Source organism: Saccostrea cucullata, unplaced genomic scaffold, assembly GCF_032062105.1.
Source record: "Saccostrea cucullata isolate Sc308-1 unplaced genomic scaffold, CSIRO_AGI_Scuc_v1 ctg5872, whole genome shotgun sequence".
Taxonomy (NCBI): Eukaryota; Metazoa; Mollusca; class Bivalvia; order Ostreida; family Ostreidae; genus Saccostrea; species Saccostrea cuccullata.
The window spans coordinates 53,391-73,558 of NW_026938966.1; the positions used below are offsets into that span (position 1 = coordinate 53,391).

At 32.5% G+C, this 20,168-nt stretch overlaps 2 protein-coding genes across 2 annotated transcripts; both read right to left on the reverse strand.

The window, feature by feature from the left end:
* Positions 1-262: 262 nt before the first annotated feature.
* Positions 263-4,198, reverse strand: LOC134251955 (uncharacterized). Its single transcript, XM_062734370.1, has 2 exons — positions 3,952-4,198; positions 263-2,377 (listed from the first exon to the last, which is right to left on the reverse strand). Exon 2 carries the CDS (start codon positions 2,162-2,164, stop codon positions 350-352), a length of 1,815 nt encoding a protein of 604 aa, XP_062590354.1. The 5' UTR covers positions 2,165-2,377; positions 3,952-4,198; the 3' UTR covers positions 263-349.
* Positions 4,199-11,797: 7,599 nt separating this feature from the next.
* On the reverse strand, positions 11,798-15,233 carry LOC134251954 (uncharacterized). Its single transcript, XM_062734369.1, has 2 exons — positions 15,135-15,233; positions 11,798-14,030 (listed from the first exon to the last, which is right to left on the reverse strand). Exons 1-2 carry the CDS (start codon positions 15,227-15,229, stop codon positions 11,993-11,995), a joined length of 2,133 nt encoding a protein of 710 aa, XP_062590353.1. The 5' UTR covers positions 15,230-15,233; the 3' UTR covers positions 11,798-11,992.
* Positions 15,234-20,168: the final 4,935 nt, after the last annotated feature.

Below are 20,168 nucleotides of genomic sequence, written 5' to 3' on the forward strand. Positions count from 1 at the left end.
TCATTAGAATTTTCTATACTATATAAAAAGGATATGTTAAGAAATCTTGCAAGAAGGTTGTGAAAGAAAAAACCTAAAGAAAAACATTTATTGCTTACAATGATTATATTATATTTAGCTTTACTTTAAAGCAAAAGCTTGGTCTTAAAAAAAAACAATGATCATTATCTATATCAAGCTGAAAGTTTTCTTTCTCTATAATTCACTATGAGAATAAAAATCAATCAAGTGACTTCTTCTTCTTCTTTAAATGTTCGATATTATTTTACTAGTGTAGTAATAACGTTGACAGCTGTCATGCATTCTCTTTTGTGTGATAGTCTTTATGCTGTGTAGTTGTTTAAAGATTCTATTGCCAAAGTGTTTGCATTCTCATTTCTGTAGCAGCCTGTATGCTATGAAGTTGATCTTCTCTTAGAGATTGTTGGTATGAGTATAAAGCACTCTGATGGTTTCCTGTCATCTGTTGACAAATCCCTAATATCTGCCATGCTAAGTTTTTCACGATTGGACGAATAAACTCTACCCGATCATAGTGAATTAAAGCTTGCAAATCATCTAAAGCATGTTGTGCTCTGATTAAGTCTACATGTGTGCAGCAAAAAAATTCTAGCATGTATAACATTACAAAGGGTGGAATATATAAGCAAGGCACATGGTTTTGTAGACTAGACTGTTGTTCTGGTATCAATTCACTGATGTAAAGAATGTTATTGTTAAGTTTTATATCCCATGCTACAGCTTTTTTCATTTTTGTTGACCAGGACTGACCCCCTAAAGCGGTCATATACATCTCCTCATCTACATAAAGAGAATTGTGCATCACATATGGCTGTGCTAGCGTGACTTTTATCACGTCTATTATAGATAAAGCTTCCATATATCTAAGTGTTTTGTAATAATACAAGGCTACGTACAACATATCAGAAATACAACCAAACTTCGCTGCATATTTCAGGATATGACAGGAAATTTTGTCAGCCCTGTATGTTGATTTGTTTTCTTGTGGGTAAGTATTGATATGTATTATAAAAGCCAGATTCTGTAGGATAGAGTTTGTAAGACTCTGACGCATAATGATTTGATTCTGTGTTAGGGGTAAAGACATCGTCTGTTCTATTATACGCAAATTCTGTATACATCCATGTACGTTTGAGGCTGATAGTGAGCCTCTGGACGTATCTACTTCTCTAAATAACGTGAGATCAAAGTCAACCTCAGAAAACTGGGCATCCTCCTCTGCACAAAAGTAAATGTCTGGATCACGCATGAAATCTATGCATCCATTGCAGGACAAAATCGTAAGAGTCTCCATCATGGATTGGATACCCATCTTATACAGCGTATGCAGTTTAATAAATAAACTATTTTGGGCTTCACCATGAATATTACTGAGAAACATGTTGTTACTGGGAATGAAAAAGTTTGGACAGACCCCTTCATACACCCATTTGAGGATGAGTTTAAAACAAACCCAAGAACAGTATAGGAGAGTATGCGGACACCATTGGGGCATCATATTTTGTTGAATTGCCCAGAAAACTGCTGTCTTCATGTGATAGGAACACAGTAATTTATCACCATCGTCTAATCCTTTGTTAATTACCCTATTTAGAAATAATTTGAGTAATCCATATGTTAAGAACTGGGGATGGTTCATTGCATAAACAAGTTTTTGTTCTGCCAAAGAGAAGGAAATTCTCCATTCATTGTTTTCATGTCTTCCTAGTTTATGTCCAATTGCCACAAAATGACATCCACTTTTCACTATGTCATCGACAATATGAGGCGGGGGCCATGAATGACTTCTGTCTATCCATGAGGAGGCAGATGGAGGCCAAATGTCTGATGCAAAGCAGTGGGCAAGATCATATCCTAGTATTCCATGATATCTACTCACACAAGGACCGTGAAGATAAGAGCTCTGAGACTCCGATGAGCACTTGATTTGTCTGTGTTTAGAACTAGATATATAATATCTATTTTTCATTCTAAAACATGCACCCTGGATTTCATTATGTAATGTTGGTGAGAGTAAATATAACAAAGTGAATCCTGGAGGGCTCTCGGAACAATCACAGAGTATCAGTTCCTTGCTGCTATTGTTATAATATTGAGACTCATGTTCGTCCCAGATCACACGGTATCTATTTGGCCAGCACATTTCGTCTAAATCTGAATCTACATTAGTCTAAATCCTTCTCTTTGACTTCCACTTCTCATTGTGATGTCAGAATTTTTTCTCATTTGATTTGACAGTATATTTACTAGATCCATCACGTCTCTCCTGGCTCCAATTTCTAATGACGTCCCAACATCGAGGCACAGTCTGAGAAACATAAATGCTGACATATTCTTTATGTCCACCATGCCATTACTGATAAAAGAAAAAAATGATAAATATATTTTACTTCACTTTAACACCTTCTGTAAAATATTAAGCAAGAGGAATATTAGAGAAAACCAATATCTCACGAATGGATATAGCTCGCAATGATTTCCAGTAGCTTGCGAGTATTGGATTTGGATCAAGTAAAATTATAAGTACAATGTTAATCTAGATGACAGGTTTCTATAAAAGCAGTTGCTGAGGACGGTCCAGAAGAGATAATTTAAGCTTTAAGCCAAAACATTTTCCACAAAAAAGTACTCTTTCTTGAGTGTTCTTTAAGGACAGATGATACAAACAAACTTTTTCTTTGAAAAAGATTAAATATCAAGTCACAAGTTTAGAAAAGTTGATGGTTCTTAGATTTTTTTTCTCCGAAGAACTGGAATATGAAAAAGACCTGGAAAATATTAGTAATATTTCAATGAAAACACAAATATAGACAAATCACATTCAGTAAACGTTTACAGGTTAAAATAAATTTCAGAATATGTTATCTTGGCGCTAGAAGTGTAATACAGTGAAAACTGTCTAATCCGACACCTGAATAATCCGACACACCGTGAATTCCGACGTTAAACTTCTTTCCCATTTTAGTATTTTCCTTGTTTTTTACACTGTGCAATCCGACACCCTGTCTTTTCCGACACAAAATTTGTCTCCCAGTGCATGTCGGATTAGACAGGTTTCACTGTATAAACTTAAGAAAAATATACCGAGCCAGGTGAATTTTATTAGGAAAAGCTAAATGGTTAAAATCAGCCTATGTGATATTGCCATTTTTTTGTAAGTTTGATCTTCCTCTAAAAATTCACCTGGCCTGGTATATTTTTCTAAGGTTTATATTACACGTTTAACGCCAGGATAACATATTCTGAAATTTATTTTAACCTGTAAACCTTTACTGAATGGGATTTGTCTATATTCATTTTTTTATTGAAATATTACTAATATTTTCCAAATCTATTACATTATCCAGTTCTTCGGAGAAAAAATTCTAAGAACCATCCACTTTTCTGAACTTGTGACATGATATTTAATCTTTTTCAAAGAAAAAAATTGTTTGTATCATCTGTCCTTAAGTTATAAAAGACTCGAGCATTACTTCAAGCCATTGTTTAAAGCATTTTACTCGTTAAATTGATTTTATTAACGATTATTTGAGAAGTATATTCTAAATAAGAAATTTTATATTATGATTCAAAAATTGCAAAGCCAACTGTTAGTTAATGCGCATTGTACAAATAGCTTGTTTTTTTAGCACTTATATTGTAACTCTTAGGTTAAACACTTTAAGGACAGATGCTACAAACTAACTTGTCATAAAAATTAAAATAAGAACCCGAGTCATGCTTCTTTCAGAAAATGAGCAAGTTCAACCGCGTAGTTTTTAATTTTTCATTCAAATTTACATAAAAATGGAATTTGTAGTGAGGACACTTTTTATAGTTCAGTAAGGATGGCTGCAGAAAGGTAGAATTTTTAACATCACAGAAGGTTTACAATTTCTTAATACATTATTTTGGAAAGTTTTAAGTTGTATTGTTAGTATGCATACTTACGTATGGGAATGTCTAATGGAGTCCATTTTCCCAAGAGATGAAAAGTTTCAGATACTATTATTAGGACAAGAAACTTCCCTTGTGAATCATCTTACATATTCCTGTTGTGTCATTCTGATTATTTATTGGTTTATTATGCAGGTAGCCAAATTCTGTAACAAAAATTTATATGACTTTAAGCAGTTTTAACACAAAGTGTTGTGATCGTCATTCAAAACTCAGTTATCTTTGACAAAGCAGTGGTTGGCACTTATGTAAACAAAAGCAAATGTATAATTATATTGGGTATATGGTATAAGATATGTAACATATACTTCTTTCAAACCGTGTAATACAGGGCTTTATATAAAATGTTAAAAGAAGATCAGTCAAGAAGATCAAATAAGAACTTTAGATAAAATATATTTTTAAAAAATACCCTAAATGACTTTAAATCAACACAGAAAACGATATAAACCATGAAGTCTTCTGTTTGAGTTATTGCTCAGAAAGAGATGTTTTACTTTCATAAAAAAAAGAATGATGTACTTAAAAGTCTTCGTCATTGTTATAGAATCAAACAGGCAAATTATGGGCATGGATCTAAGGAGTGCTAGACCTTTCACAATTTATGTTTTAGATTTTATGATAAACCCAAAGTCCATGCATAGTTTAGGTACAAGAACAGCTGTATGGTGTATGGCTAAATGTTAAATATCAAATATGTTTGACGCCTATGAGGAAAACTTTAAGCTTAATTATAGTTAATATAGACTCTACCGACTTGCAAATGTCTCCATCGTTCATTGTTCAGGATCCCGAGTATAAAAGAGTTTCTGTTCTATAAAGATTTCATCTTTTCTAGGGACATTGTTTTAACATCATTGTATTATCTTCGCACTCTATTGAAGTCCCTGCATCTATTGTTCAGATCCAAGGTTAAGGTCAATCGGAACAATATTTTAAAGATTTGAGTTTTCATAAAAATCAAATTTTAAGACAAAATTTGTTTGGTATCTGTATCATAAAAATAGGTTATAAACCTTTTACTTGATACGACAGAATAATCCTGGCTTTTGTTTTAAATAATCAGAGCTTAGGATATGTCTAAACTTGGTATTCTACATTTTTATGAAGCAAAAATATAGAACAAATAACTAAGCAACCGATAACAAAACAATGATTTTGATGTATTGATTGATTGTATGTTATACGTTTAATTTGAATATTTTTATGACATCACTATACACTGGAAAGGGCGTTCAAACTGAGACCTTTATTCGACACTCATGGCCATTGAGCAGCGGGGTTTTTTATGGTGCCAACGCCTACTTGACACGGGACCTCGATTTGTAAGGTCTCCTCCGAAAGGCCTGCATATTTATCTTCAATGCGCTCCTTCTCAGCGGCAGGCGTTGGTACGATAAAGATCCCTCACTGATTAATGGCCCTGAGTGCCGAGTAGAGGACAAAATTTGAAGCCCTTCACCGGCATACGGTGACGTCTCCATATGAGTAAAACATTCTCAAGAGGGGCGTTAAACAATATACAATCAATTAATCAATGCCATCATGGTGAAAGAACAGTTGCTACTTTCTTTTTTTTTGTATCGACTTTGATCAGTAGCGGCTATAATACTAACAACTTGCCGATCATGAACTGAGCTATCATGAAGGTCAAGATTTCAAAAATTGAAATCAAAAATTTATCTTGGTATGGCATACCTTTGCGTCAAGCAAATTTTGACAGGATTTATTGGATATTAATTAAAAAAAATTAATTTGAATGTGACCATGTGGTAAGAAACTTTCAACAAATTTGTTTTAGAAAAGGTATACATAACCATATGTAGACATTAAAGGGTAATACACATGTCATACAAGTATTAGAACTCCTCAATCCCAAGAAAGAAGACAACTAAGTTCAAAATATGTTGTACATGTTCAAAGAAATCTGTATCTCAATTTTTCTAAGGATTTCAACATTAATTTTTCATGAATGTACTTATTAATTAATATCTTGATATTCATACATTGATAAAGGTTTTTCTTTTGCTGATATTATGTAACTGTTGTCTTTAATATCAAAATCAGTCTCGAAAGCAAAACACTGATTTTATTAACACAAGACATATATTATATATATTTTAAACAATCTTCAAGAAAACTGCAGTTCCACACATAGGAACAATAAATTTTCATCTTAACCAAACCTTTTGTTAATTATTACTTTCCGTGACAAAAAATACAGAGCTGAGCATGAACTAAAAAATAATTGACAAACCTCCAATGTTTGTTATGCGACAGAGGAGATCCTACATTTATTGTATTCCTGAGACGAGAGAGGGGTCTGTATCATTTATTTTTTTCTTTTGCCACGTCATAAACGATCATTGGGATAATTTCCGGTTTGAAAAAAGCGATGTTATCACAACACAACACGGAAAGCCTACAAAAATGGGTGGGTCATAATTTTGCTTGATTGGTATCACAAGATTTACACCAATGTTATCGTTTGGATCTTAACTGTTTTCTGATCATAATAATCCTTCTGACTCCAATATCGGGTACTCTCCAAGATTTTTAACATAGCATTGCGCAAACATACTCTGAAAAATGCTGTGCATCTCAGCTTAGTGATTATAGAATTATATCCTATCCTCTACATTGAATAGACTATAATTATCAAAATTCATAAACTTTCATTAACTTATTATCATAATTTATTTCAACAAGTCATGCATGCTTTGAAGTATTACAAGGAAGACACTTATAAAAGACTGTTATGGGCAATCTGTTTATAAACTTGTAACAGATGACACAAATGAGATTTTTTAAATACATCCTAATTATTGCTATCATAGAGACACGTTCAGGGAAAGAAATATTTGATAAAAAAAACATTTGTCACTGAAATCTAATTATCATATGATATAAGAAATCATTCCTCAAATAAAAAAAATATTTATTTATTTAAAAGATTTTTCCTGGTCTGCATATCATTTTATATATTCCTGTTATGTCATTTTTTATGGATTTATTATACATGTAGGAAACATTTTGTTACATTGATGACATTTTAACCAGCATTTTAACCAGCATCATAACAAGCTGTTGTGATCGTACTTAACCATGGTTTGACAAAGTGGATTACATTAACGTTGATTTAATGTAAAGGAAATACATAATTATACTGGATAAATGGTGTTAAATAACATTTATTTCTTTCAAAATATTTAATACATGGCTTTATAGAATGTGAATTACAGATGCTACAAACAAACATTTCATTTAAAAAAAAATGAAAATAACACTTGTTTCACGTTAATATAATGAACAATTTAAGAACCCTTTTTACAAAGCACAACAAAGAGTTCTGATTCTTAGGTATTTTTGCAGTTAGGGTGATATGCCCTTAGACCTAAATTCTAAAAACAAAATAATAGAAATTTACAATATATTACTCAATTTGTAATTAATTCAAGTATTCTTAACATTTTAAAAGGCCAAGATAAATATACTGAATGTGTTATTACATTAATGCATTTATCTCTATTGAAGTAGGTTTATAAACAGTCAATTACTATTCGAAGATACTGTGTTGTCTTGAATCCACAAACATTTTTTAACAGTATTTCTTTAAAGTAAAAGATTAACAGTTAATCATATCATATAGTGAATATTAATATAAATAAGAATATCTCAATGTATTTTCTTTAATATCAAGAAATATAATTTTTCTCGAATGTCCATTCAAAAAAATTGTCATTTTTGTATTTAGAGAAGGTGTTCTTTTTCCGTCATGTATTATATAATACAAAAAAGGCTTTTGGATCATTTGACACCACAAATTTTTATTTCATATAATGCTAATAAGCATTGATAATAATTAATATCTTCTTCTCTATTTTATTATTAATTTTCTGGATTCAAGAAAACCTTATTTTCTCGAAAACTGCATTGCATTTTTTTCCTTTTATATCTAAAGAAATGTTAACTTTTTGAAGACCTTTTCTTAGACTTCCAAAATTCTTGAATTCTTAAAGATGGATAAAATGAAAATTGTTGCATGCCAATCACAATATCATATCATGTCCCTAATACAGGCTCGAGAAATTTATAAACAATATTATATTATCCCTCCCTCCCAGTTAAGCCCCCCCCTGGAAGTATCTTCGTCAATAAGTTAGCTCCCATGAGAGGTAAATTGAGAAAATCTGTAAATTTAGTTTTCCGTGAAACTCAAATCCACTCATGAAATACAAGAGAACTGGCATGAAATCAAATATTTCAATTTTTTTTTTTTTGGAAAATGCGAGAAAAATGCATGAGTGCGGGATAGTGACTATGCGTTAGAAGTAGTACAATGTATATGTGTTTAAATTCGTGACTGCAGGGAAGGAAGTTAATATAATTATTGTTAACATAAGACACGTTCGGAATATTTGGATATTTTAATTTGGTCCATTTTTGGGATAAGATGTTGCAAATATTTCCAATGACATCTTACCTGATGCAGACCCATTGCATGTGTTGCTACCCATTTAGCTACCGTGACGGTTATCCTTTATTACAGTTAATAAGTCTTATCTAACAAGTGCATCTTCATAAATACATCGTACCTAAAATGTTTCAGTGATATCTTACTTTCATGAATACGAAGCGCAGTTGGGTACAGTCCACTAATTGTTTTCCCATAGGCGACAATGTTAACGTTTCTTCTCATAGCGATGTCCCAAATTTTCGTTCAGAAGTGAGTGACCCCTCAAATCAAAGCACATCAACTTATCTCTCCTTGGTTAAAATCTTGAGCTGGCATGTCAGATTCGTTTTCCGGCAAAATGCGTCTGTCTGCGAGAACCTCTAAAAATGAAAGTGAAAGTAGCGGATTTCAGAGTTCTCACTGGCTTTATAATACACAAAATAATTCGGCTGATATCTTGATAAATTACATTTGCCAAGCTTATTTGGTAGGAAAGATACTCCTTATCAACAAGTGTGAGGCTCAGTTCAGTACATCTGAACAATTTTTTATGCAAGTCTGCAAATTAATGAACTTGTAATTTTATCTGCACTACTTTCTTCTCATATCGATTCTGAGATTAATTAGTGGGATGTACCCAGTAAAGGTTACAGTAAGGAGGCGGTGTCTTATTTTAACGAGAAATGTTTACTCTGACGTCACACAAAGTATAAGGTCTTCAAAATACAACAAAATGAACTTATTTGCTTTCAAACTGCTGGATAGCTGTATACTACATAAAAACTTACTATTGCATGCAGATTTGTCGTTTGTTAAATCCAACACAACAGTATATAAACTATGCATCCATCGAAATGCGCTTGTCAACAGACTTCATCTCTCAATTTGAATGACAAGTTTGTAGACAGTAAGAGGCTGATCAAATCATATTTTCACCCCTACTAATGTGTTCGGAACCTTTTATTTTTTGGTGTTCTACAAATTATAAGACCCGATGAGTTCAAAGTAGCTCTGGAAGTGGCTCTGGCGAGAGTTAGCGATACTTCAGCGAGATAGGGTAAATTATTCACGGAAACTTGGCTAGGAAGTGACTAGCACGTGGAGACATGGTAAACAAAAAAGTTATGTCTCGTTTCATTTTTCACCCCCCTAGAATCCTCTGATAGTGATAATGTCTGTAGAAATGTAGTTCAATCAATCGATCTCTCTTACATTCATTCAAACTTGAATAGGTATATTCTCTATAATACAATTTTCTGCAGTCATGAATTAAAATTTCTTTTTGGACAAATATTTTTGCATGGGAACTTGGACTATATTTTTTGGCGTCAGATTAGCAAATGAGGCACCAGCATGATTTTAACTGACCAATTAGATGAATGAGTATTGCATTATGGGTTACTACGAATACTACAGGAATTTTACGCTTGAAAAAAAAGAAAATCTTATGGTAAATGAAAAGCAGTTTAATAAATATTATTTTTTTTAGATGAGGCGAAGCAGGGAAGATTTCATTTGTTCAATAAACGGTGGAAGTCCAGGTTTCTGAAAGTCATACTGCAGAGCGATTTACGTCTGTAATAATTCCTTTGTTGTACTATCGGTGAATACAATCGCCAGGTGGATTCCCTGGCCAAACACGTGATCACGAACGAGTTTTGTCCATTTAAATCCACAAGAGATGCTGCTCGTTTTCCTTACCCTTGAAGCGCTGGTGTTCTGAACTAGACACAAACTACATTTTATTAAACATTTTTTCCAGTTAACAACAAATAAAACACTCCTGTAACATCTTTAATAGTTTCTTATCTTTATATTTTGTTCTTAAGAATTTTTTTTTAATTTTGTATTCCATTGACATGATCATAGATTGACCTGAACCACGTGTTCGAAGTAAAATGTAAACGTGTACTAGTATTTTCCGTAAACGTTGCTATTCAGCGATCGGTCAGTTGCTCGTAGTAAGATCTTCTGTGCATATTTATAACAATAGCCATATAAGGCAAACAAAGGTTTGTCAGTGTAGATGATAATACATATTTTATAACCAGCGAATTGGTCACTAGTGAGCTCTTATTTTCGCCAAAAAGTGTAAGATATGTTGTTATTTTAACACCCCTCCTTTAGCAACCCCTTTTCTGTTGAAAATCCTGAAAATCTTTCAGAAAGGTCTGGAAACATTTATTACAGGACACGTTTTCAAAAGAAACAGGCTATAGCAAAATCCTGTTTACACAACATATATAAAACCGGTTCTACCATATAACCTTTGAATAGATCAACCTAAACCACGTGTCTTGAATTTAAATCACAATAACATTAGTAGGGGTGATTTTTTACAATAAAAATGTCTTTTGTTATAAAATAAAATATTATTTGCAGTTAAATAAAAGACCGTAATCTTGGATGCGACGTCTATTTTAGTACTTTATTTATTAACTGCCCGTATATTCTCCAGACAAGAGATACTGTCGTGTTTTATGCAGATTCATTGAAAAGGTAATAGAAGAGCCCTAATAAATCGATGTATTGCAAGGGCATGCCCTCAGTGTATCTTGCCAAGTTTTTACACATAAACTCAAGAAGCATTAAGATATCTGAAAAGTGCTTCAAACCTCACGAATAAAATAGCTATATTTAATGTAGTTGACCAGGAAAATATTCAACCTGCCGTCAAACAAATTAAATTTTAAGAATTAAAAAAGGGAATCTATATAGTATCGCAGCACATTTCAAAAACTACATGTAGTGTTGAAAAGGATTACAAATTAAACTAAGCTTTTTACCTTGGTTATGCCCTTGCAATATTGGAATTTATAGATGACCGCTAAACGGCAAGTATAATTGCTAAAATCACGTGACAAGTCTAAATAAAAAATCTAAATGTCACCAGCATGTAGATTTGAACCACATAACATTTTTTAATATCAGTGACTTCCTAAAAAGAATCGCCCATCCTAATAAAGTATGTATTTTTGTCTTAAAAATCGCCTATATCTCCATTCGTTATCTTAACTGTACTGCGTAGGTCGTACTTGTCAATTTGACAATTTAAAGTTGATGATGACCCAGCTTGTTATCTAAACACAAAAAATTTTAATTCCTTCTGGTTTCGACAAAAGGTAAAAAAAACAAAACACTTAAATAAAAGGGAAAGTTAGATAATTGTTATGATGCACTATTAAATAAACCCTAAGATCTAAATACTATAACTTCCCTTTCATTAGATTGTCGTGGAGGTCACTAGAGGGAGGTCTGATTTGAGTGACATTGCAATAGATGACTAATTCATAATTATTGCAATTTTTTATTTCATTCAAAGTAAAAGATTACATATATACAGTGTATATAATACAATAACGAAATGTTGTTTTTTTTACATTAATGTCTTATTTTTGCATTTCATTTTGTAAACATATGCCTTTACAGTCAATTGACAGCAATGCAACACTGTATACGAGCAAACAATCAAAAATACATTGGTTATAAACTATTTCAAGTTAATTTCCTCTACAATTCACAATGAAAAAAATATACACCGATTTTTAAAAAAAATCTATCGAGTGGGGAATTTTTTCTTCAAATGTTTTTAAAGTGATTTCGCAGATGGATTATAATGATTCTCATTTTTGTGGCACTTTGTATACCGTGGAGTTGATCTTCTTTAAGAGATTGTTGGTATGAGAATAGAGCATCGCGGAGGTTCCCTGTCGTCTGTTGACACATCCCCAAAATATGCCATGATATGTTTTTAGCGGTTGGATGTATATGCTGTCCCTGATCAAAGCAAACTAAGCCCTTTAAATTATCAACAGCTGCTTTTGCTCTGATTGTGTCTATATGTTTACAGCAAAAAATTTCTAGCATGTATAACATAACAAAGGGTGGTATATATAAGCAATGCATATCGTTTTGTTGACTGGACTGTTGTTCTGGTCTCAGTTCTTTGATGAAAAGAATGTCATTGTTCAGGTTGATATCCCATGCTACAGCTTTTCTCATTTTTATAGTCCAGGACTGACCCCCTACAGCTTTCCTATATTTCTCCTCATCTACATCAGATTTGTATATCACGTATGGCTGTGCTAGCTTGACCTTTATCACATCTATCAAAGCCAATGCTTCCCTGTATCTAAATGTCTTGTAATGATACATGGCTAAAAACAACATGTCAGAAATACAACCAAACTTCGCTGCAAATTTCAGAATATGACGAGACATTTTGTCAGCTATGTACTTCATTTTGTTTTCTTGTGTATAATTATTCATATGTACCGTAAATGCCAAATTTTGGAGGACAGTACTTATAAGTTTTTGTAGCATAATGACATGATACTGAGTCAGGGGAATTGTAAAAGTCTTTTCTATTACATGTAAAAAATTCATAAAATTTCCAACTTTATAATAAATAAATCTGTCTTGGGTGTTTATTTCTCTAAATAATTTGACATCAAAATCAGCCTCAGAAAATTCGAAATCTTCATTTGACCAAAGGAGAATTCTGGGACCCCGAATGAACTCTATACATTTATTACAAGAAGGAATGGAGAGAGTTTCAAGAATGGATTGTATACCCATCTCATAAAGCTTATAAAGTCTAGTAAATAAAGCATTCTGGGCTTCACCATGAATATTACTCAGAAACATGTTGTTACTTGGAATAAAAAAGTTAGGACAGACCCCCTCATACACCCATTTGAGGATGATTTTAAAGCAGATCCAGGAACTGTCAACAAGAGAATATGGAGACCAGAAGGGTATCGTATTTTGTTGAATCGCCCAGAAAACTGCCGTCTTAATATGATAAGAACACAGTAATTTATCATCATCGCCTCTTCCGTTGTTAATTTCGCTATTTAGAAATAATTTGAGCAAGCCGTATGTTAAGAACTGGGGATGGTTCATTGCATACACAAGTTTTTGTTCTGCTAAAGAGAAAGAAATTCTCCATTCATTAGGTTCATGTTCATGTCTTCCTAGTTTATGTCCAATTGCCACAAAATGACATCCACTTTTCACTATGACATCAACAATATGAGGCGGGGGCCATGAATGACTTCTGTCTATCCATGAGGAAGCAGATGGGGGCCAAATATCCGATGCAAAGCCGTGAGCAAAATCATATTCTAGCATTCCATGATATCTACTCACACAGGGTCCATGGAGATAAGAGCTTTGAGAATGTGTAGAACACTTGATTTGTCTGTGTTTAGAACTAGATATATAATATCTGTTCTTCATTCTAACACAAGCTTCCTGGATTTCAGTGTCAGATATTTGTGAAAGAAGATATAACAAGGTGAATCCTGGCGGGCTTTCTGAACCGTCACAGAGTATCAGTTCTTTGTTGAGATTGTTATAATATTGAGACTCGTGTACTTCCCAGATCACTCGGTAATCATCTGACCAGTACATAATATCTAGATCTGCGTCCATTGTTCTGAATCCTTCTCCTCGACTTCCAGTTGTTAATATAGAGTAATTTCTCATATGTCCCAGTGCGTTTATTACAGAAATCACATCTCTGATAGCCTCGACTTCCTTTGATGTCCCAAACAGAAGACATAGACAGTGGTAAACAAATGCTGACATATTCCGTGTGTCCGCCATACTATTCCTGATAAGAGAGAAAAGTTAATAATTACTGTAGAATTTAGAGTCAACATTTATGGATACCGGTATGTTTATATGCAAAAATGAACGCGACTTCCAATATCTTGACAATAATAACAATAATGATACAGGGTACACGCAATTATGTAGACTTAAAGTTCACATAATCATCTCCCTCTCCCTTCTTTTAGACATGCAGTTTTTTATACTTCAGAAATAATATTGTTCATCCTTTTCTCCACTGAAGAAATCTGAAACATCAAACTAGGATTAAACTATTGAGGTATCTAACGGAGATATTATCTAATATAACCTCTGTTACCATGACTATCAAAAAATGGGGCATTTCACCTTGATATTATCATGATTATATCGGACGATTTTTTGTTTATGCGTTCATAGATAATAAATTGGTGTATCTTTGTTATATGTAAGAAATACCTTTCAGGGATTTATGACTAAAGTAAAGATCAAGCCTCCTTTAATAAGAAAGTAATTGTTAGCAATATTTATGGAATCCGATCACAATTGCTTTTAATGTCAAATTGAATAATCGTCACTTCACACTCATATTTAAGGAAACTATATTAACATATTCTGTAAAATAAATATTTTCGTGGGGGTTTAAATTTCATGGTTTTCTAGGTGTGAGGAGACCCACAAATTTATGTCCACCATGAAATGTAATTTTTCAAATATGTTACTACTAAACAATTCCTCATCCACGAAATTAAATCCCAACGAACTCATATTTTTCCTTAAATCACGAAAATTTGATTTTACATAATTTATTTCTGCCCCGAAAATATGTGTCCATTTTACGTAACATTAATTTATTTCTGTCATTGTCATGATCGTGAAATAACTGAAATAAACAGTGTATAAAGTAACCTGAAAAATCAGCATTTGACTCAATGATAAATTGTATTTGCTGACAAGGTCATTGCTTATTTGCTGACAAGGTCATTGTATCGACCATAGAACTTACGAAATGATGACTTTAAACGAAACTGCTATATAAACTAAGTCCTAATTGTCTTATATAAATTGATACAGATATTCAAATAATTTTAATATTATTTAAAGTACTGTTAGCAAGAAAACTTACGCATGGAAATGTTTGAAGAAATCCATTTTCCCATGTAAGAAATGTAAACGCTCGGGTACTACCTGTACATCTAGAACTGGAAAAGTCCCTTGCATATTATTTACGCATGCCCATTGTGTCATTTTATTTCGTTAGGATTGTTTTTAAGGTTGAACATTTGAAATTTAGATATTCCCATTCTTTTCTCTTGTCCGATATTTCCCCGTTGGAACGGCAATGGCTTGTGTGGCTGTGCCAGCTTGACTTTTATCACATCTATCAAAGCCAATGCTTCCCTGTATCTAAATGTCTTTTAATGATACATGGCTAAAAACAACATGTCAGAAATACAACCAAACCTCACTGCAAATTTCAGAATATGACGAGCTATTTTGTCAGCTGTGTACTTCCTTTTGTTTTCTTGTGTACAACTATTCATCTGATCCATAAAAGTCAAATTTTGGAGGACAGCATTTATAAGTTTTTGTAGCATAATGACACGATACTGAGTCAGAGGAAGTTTAAAAGTATTTTCTATTACATGTAAAAAAAAATTCATAAAATTTCCAACTTTATGATAAATAAATCTGTCTTGGGTGTTTGTTTCTCTAAGTAATTTAACATCAAAACCAACCTCAGAAAATTTGAAATCTTAATTTGACAAAAGGGGAATTACAGGACCCTGAAAAAACTCTAAAAGTTATAGGTAGAAGGAATGGAGAGAGTTTTAAGAATGGATTGTATACCCATCTCATAAAGTTGATAAAGTCTAGTACATAAAACGTTTTGGGCTTCACCATAAATATTACTTAGAAACATGTTATTTGTCAATGATTGATATTCGAATATTCGATAGAGGTATTCGAATATATTCGATTATTCGATAAAACATTTACATTTTGCATTATAAAATATATATTTTCACTCTTCTGTTAACCAGTACACGTTTCATGTCATTATTTTGATATAAAATTTCACATAGAGTTTTGTAATTGCCAAGTTATTATATTTATTAAAAAAATACAGAATATATCTGTATATGAAGAATATACATCCAAAATGTAATTAAAATTTGTTTTTGAAAATTCAAAGGTTCTTTATTCTGATTTAGATTAAATGATCGTCTTACTAAAGACTGCACTAATTACTCCTACAAATCTATACCACACTGTACAATTATCTACTGAAGAGCAATTAAAATCAATTAATTTTAGCCAATCAATTTCCTGATAATTATATCTAAACATGTATACATTAGCAAGAGAGCCGTGTGTTTTCTGTAAAACTGTGTCCTTACAACAAAACAAACTGATTGTAAGTAATTGGCACTGTTATACCACTTATTAAATGATCAAAGAATAATTCATTCCTACAGTTTCATTTTTCGCACTTTTAAAGTAATCAAACAGGAGTGTCTTTTAGTTTTTTTAAAATCAAATATTATTCCTAGTCAACGTTGGTATTTTATTCAATTTAAAAAAAAATTGCCAGATTTTTCTCTCTGTTAAATGTTTGTACACTAAAAAACCGAATATTCGAATCATATTTTCATATTCGAATATCAACCCATCGAATGAATATTCGAATATTCGAATATTCGTTGACATCCCTAGTCATTTTATTTCTTTAATTAATCATGCATGAAAAATATTCTGCAGCCACGATTGATCATACAAAACTTCAACAGTTTTATTACAAGCTGTTGTTAACGTAATTTAAAAATCGTGTATGTTTGACAAAGAAGTGGATACTATTGAAATTAATTTGAAAGCACTTGTATAATTATTTTAGGCAAATTGTATCGAATAACGTTTATTTCAGTAGTATGACCGACACCTTAGGGGAGTATACAATGGGGGTATTGTTTAAGAGAACAATGGAGAGAACAAAACTTACGAACTTTCTTTACAAGGTTTGCAGTAAATAAGGTATTGATCCAACAACAAGTATCAAAGTCAATCTCAAGTAACAATGAGACACGGGATCGAGTCACGCACGCAGATAGGATAAGGCTGTCCGTAAAATATCAAACTGACTTTGATCTACCTAGATATGACGTCATAATAGAATTTGACGTCAAGTCACTGAATACTTGAGCTGAAATGACGGGAAAAGTGTCATAATTTTTATATGGCATGTAGATTTATTTGGGGGACTTCTTCTTTATTTCAAGCGTTAGGATTGTTTTTAAGGTTGAACATTTGAAATTTAGATATTCCCATTCTTTTCTCTTGTCCGATATTTCCCCGTTGGAACGGCAATGGCTTGTGTGGCTGTGCCAGCTTGACTTTTATCACATCTATCAAAGCCAATGCTTCCCTGTATCTAAATGTCTTTTAATGATACATGGCTAAAAACAACATGTCAGAAATACAACCAAACCTCACTGCAAATTTCAGAATATGACGAGCTATTTTGTCAGCTGTGTACTTCCTTTTGTTTTCTTGTGTACAACTATTCATCTGATCCATAAAAGTCAAATTTTGGAGGACAGCATTTATAAGTTTTTGTAGCATAATGACACGATACTGAGTCAGAGGAAGTTTAAAAGTATTTTCTATTACATGTAAAAAAAAATTCATAAAATTTCCAACTTTATGATAAATAAATCTGTCTTGGGTGTTTGTTTCTCTAAGTAATTTAACATCAAAACCAACCTCAGAAAATTTGAAATCTTAATTTGACAAAAGGGGAATTACAGGACCCTGAAAAAACTCTAAAAGTTATAGGTAGAAGGAATGGAGAGAGTTTTAAGAATGGATTGTATACCCATCTCATAAAGTTGATAAAGTCTAGTACATAAAACGTTTTGGGCTTCACCATAAATATTACTTAGAAACATGTTATTTGTCAATGATTGATATTCGAATATTCGATAGAGGTATTCGAATATATTCGATTATTCGATAAAACATTTACATTTTGCATTATAAAATATATATTTTCACTCTTCTGTTAACCAGTACACGTTTCATGTCATTATTTTGATATAAAATTTCACATAGAGTTTTGTAATTGCCAAGTTATTATATTTATTAAAAAAATACAGAATATATCTGTATATGAAGAATATACATCCAAAATGTAATTAAAATTTGTTTTTGAAAATTCAAAGGTTCTTTATTCTGATTTAGATTAAATGATCGTTTTACTAAAGTCTGCACTAATTACTCCTACAAGTCTATACCACGCTAAACAATTATCTACTGAAGTGAAATTTAAATCAATTAATTTTAGCCAATCAATTTCCTGATAATTATTTCTAAAGATGTATACATAAGGAAGTGAGCCGTGTGTTTTCTGTTAAATGTGTCCTAATAAACAAAACAAACTGATCGTAAGTAATTGGCACTGTTATACCACTTATTAATGATCAAAGAATAATTTATTCTTACAGTTTCATTCTTCGCACTTTTAAAGTATTCCAGCAGGAGTGTCTTTTAATTTTTTTAAAATCAAATATTATTCCTAGTCAACGTTGGTATTTTATTCAATTTAAAAAAAAATTGCCAGATTTTTCTCTCTGTTAAATGCTTGTACACTAAAAAACCGAATATTCGAATTATATTTTTGTATTCGAATATCAACCCATCGAATGAATATTCGAATATTCGAATATTCGTTGACATCCCTAATGTTATTACTTGGAATAAAAAAAAATGGGACAGACCCCCTCATACACCCATTCAAGGATGATTTTAAAGCAGATCGAGGAACTGTCAATAAGAGTATGGGGACAAAAAGAAATCGTCTTATTGCTAGCGCTCTCGAGCGCTAGTAACTACGTTAGTCCAAATTCCTTGAATACGCATGCTCAGCCGCCATGGTCGTGCATTCTGGGAAAACTGTGGAAAATTAAAACAGATAGACCGTATGATAACAATTTCGATGTATCGTGTTGTAGCTTGAAATAACTGTTTATTAATTGTGTAACTTACACTTTAAAGATAACTTCATATTTGTAATATTTCAAATTCGGGGGGGGGGGGGGGTTGCTGACGGAAAAGCCCGAGTCATTATCTGATTGTTCTAAACAATGGGAGGTTTTTTTTTTCATCTAAGCATAATCAAAGATAGATTCTGATTTCTGATTGGTCAATTCAGCCAATCTTACAAATTCCAGAAACAGAAGCAAGAATTTACACTAAAAATAACGAATAAATCCACTATTTGTTTTTAGAAAATTCTGATGTGTATGACTGATTGATTGATTGTATACTGTTTAACGTCCCTCTCCCGAATATTTCACTGATATGGAGAAAGGTGAAAGGCTGCAAATTTAGGCCTATGCTCGGCACTTACGGCGTTTGAGCAGGGAGGGATCTTTAACCTGCACACCTGCTGTGACAGGGGGCCTCGGTTTATACGGTCTCATCCGAAGGACCGCCCCATTTAGTCGCCTTTTACGACAAGCAAGGTGGTACTGAGGACCTATTCTAACCCGGATCCCCACGGGGTTTTAACCTAACATATCTTGACAAAGATGACCCAAAGGACCAATTAAGCTACTTCACATGCGTTTCAAACTCTCTGGACTTTTTACACGACATACACTTTGAGTTATTTTCTATATTACTTTCAGTTCCCATGTATTTTCTTTGCTACATTGCCAAGAAATTTTCTTCTATAAATCATATCATACATGCAATGTCTCAATCGGCATCTTTTTCATATTATATAGCCCCCCCCCCCCCCTCAAGTAAATGTCATATATGTTTTGTTGCGCCAAAACTCCAATAGGCCACCCCCCCCCCCCCTATTTCTTAACCTTTATGTCTATATTAATAAAATACGCCTCACAGAAAAATTATAACTTTATCACACTCCAGCCTCGATGAAAATTAAAGAATTCAGCAAAATAAATCACTTTATCACGGACCTTCTTTTCTGTGTAAAAAAAATGCTACGGCGCTAGCTCAACTATCTTTTTTAAAAGATAAACTTGTATGATATCACGTGCACGGTTGAATACATCATTTTTTTATTGACATGATTACTAAGGTTTTATTAGATAACATAGATAACATATGTGATAAGATACCCCAAAAGTTTAAT

What these genes read in the sequence shown, in the direction of transcription:
- LOC134251955 (XM_062734370.1), bottom strand. Translation starts at nt 2,164, where the DNA reads ATGTGCTGGCCAAATAGATACCGTGTGATCTGGGACGAACATGAGTCT.
- LOC134251954 (XM_062734369.1), bottom strand. Translation starts at nt 15,229, where the DNA reads ATGCAAGGGACTTTTCCAGTTCTAGATGTACAGGTAGTACCCGAGCGT. An exon ending in TTCTTCAAACATTTCCATGC is followed by an intron (nt 14,031 to 15,134) that starts GTAAGTTTTCTT and finishes CTCTCTTATCAG; the next exon opens with GAATAGTATGGCGGACACAC.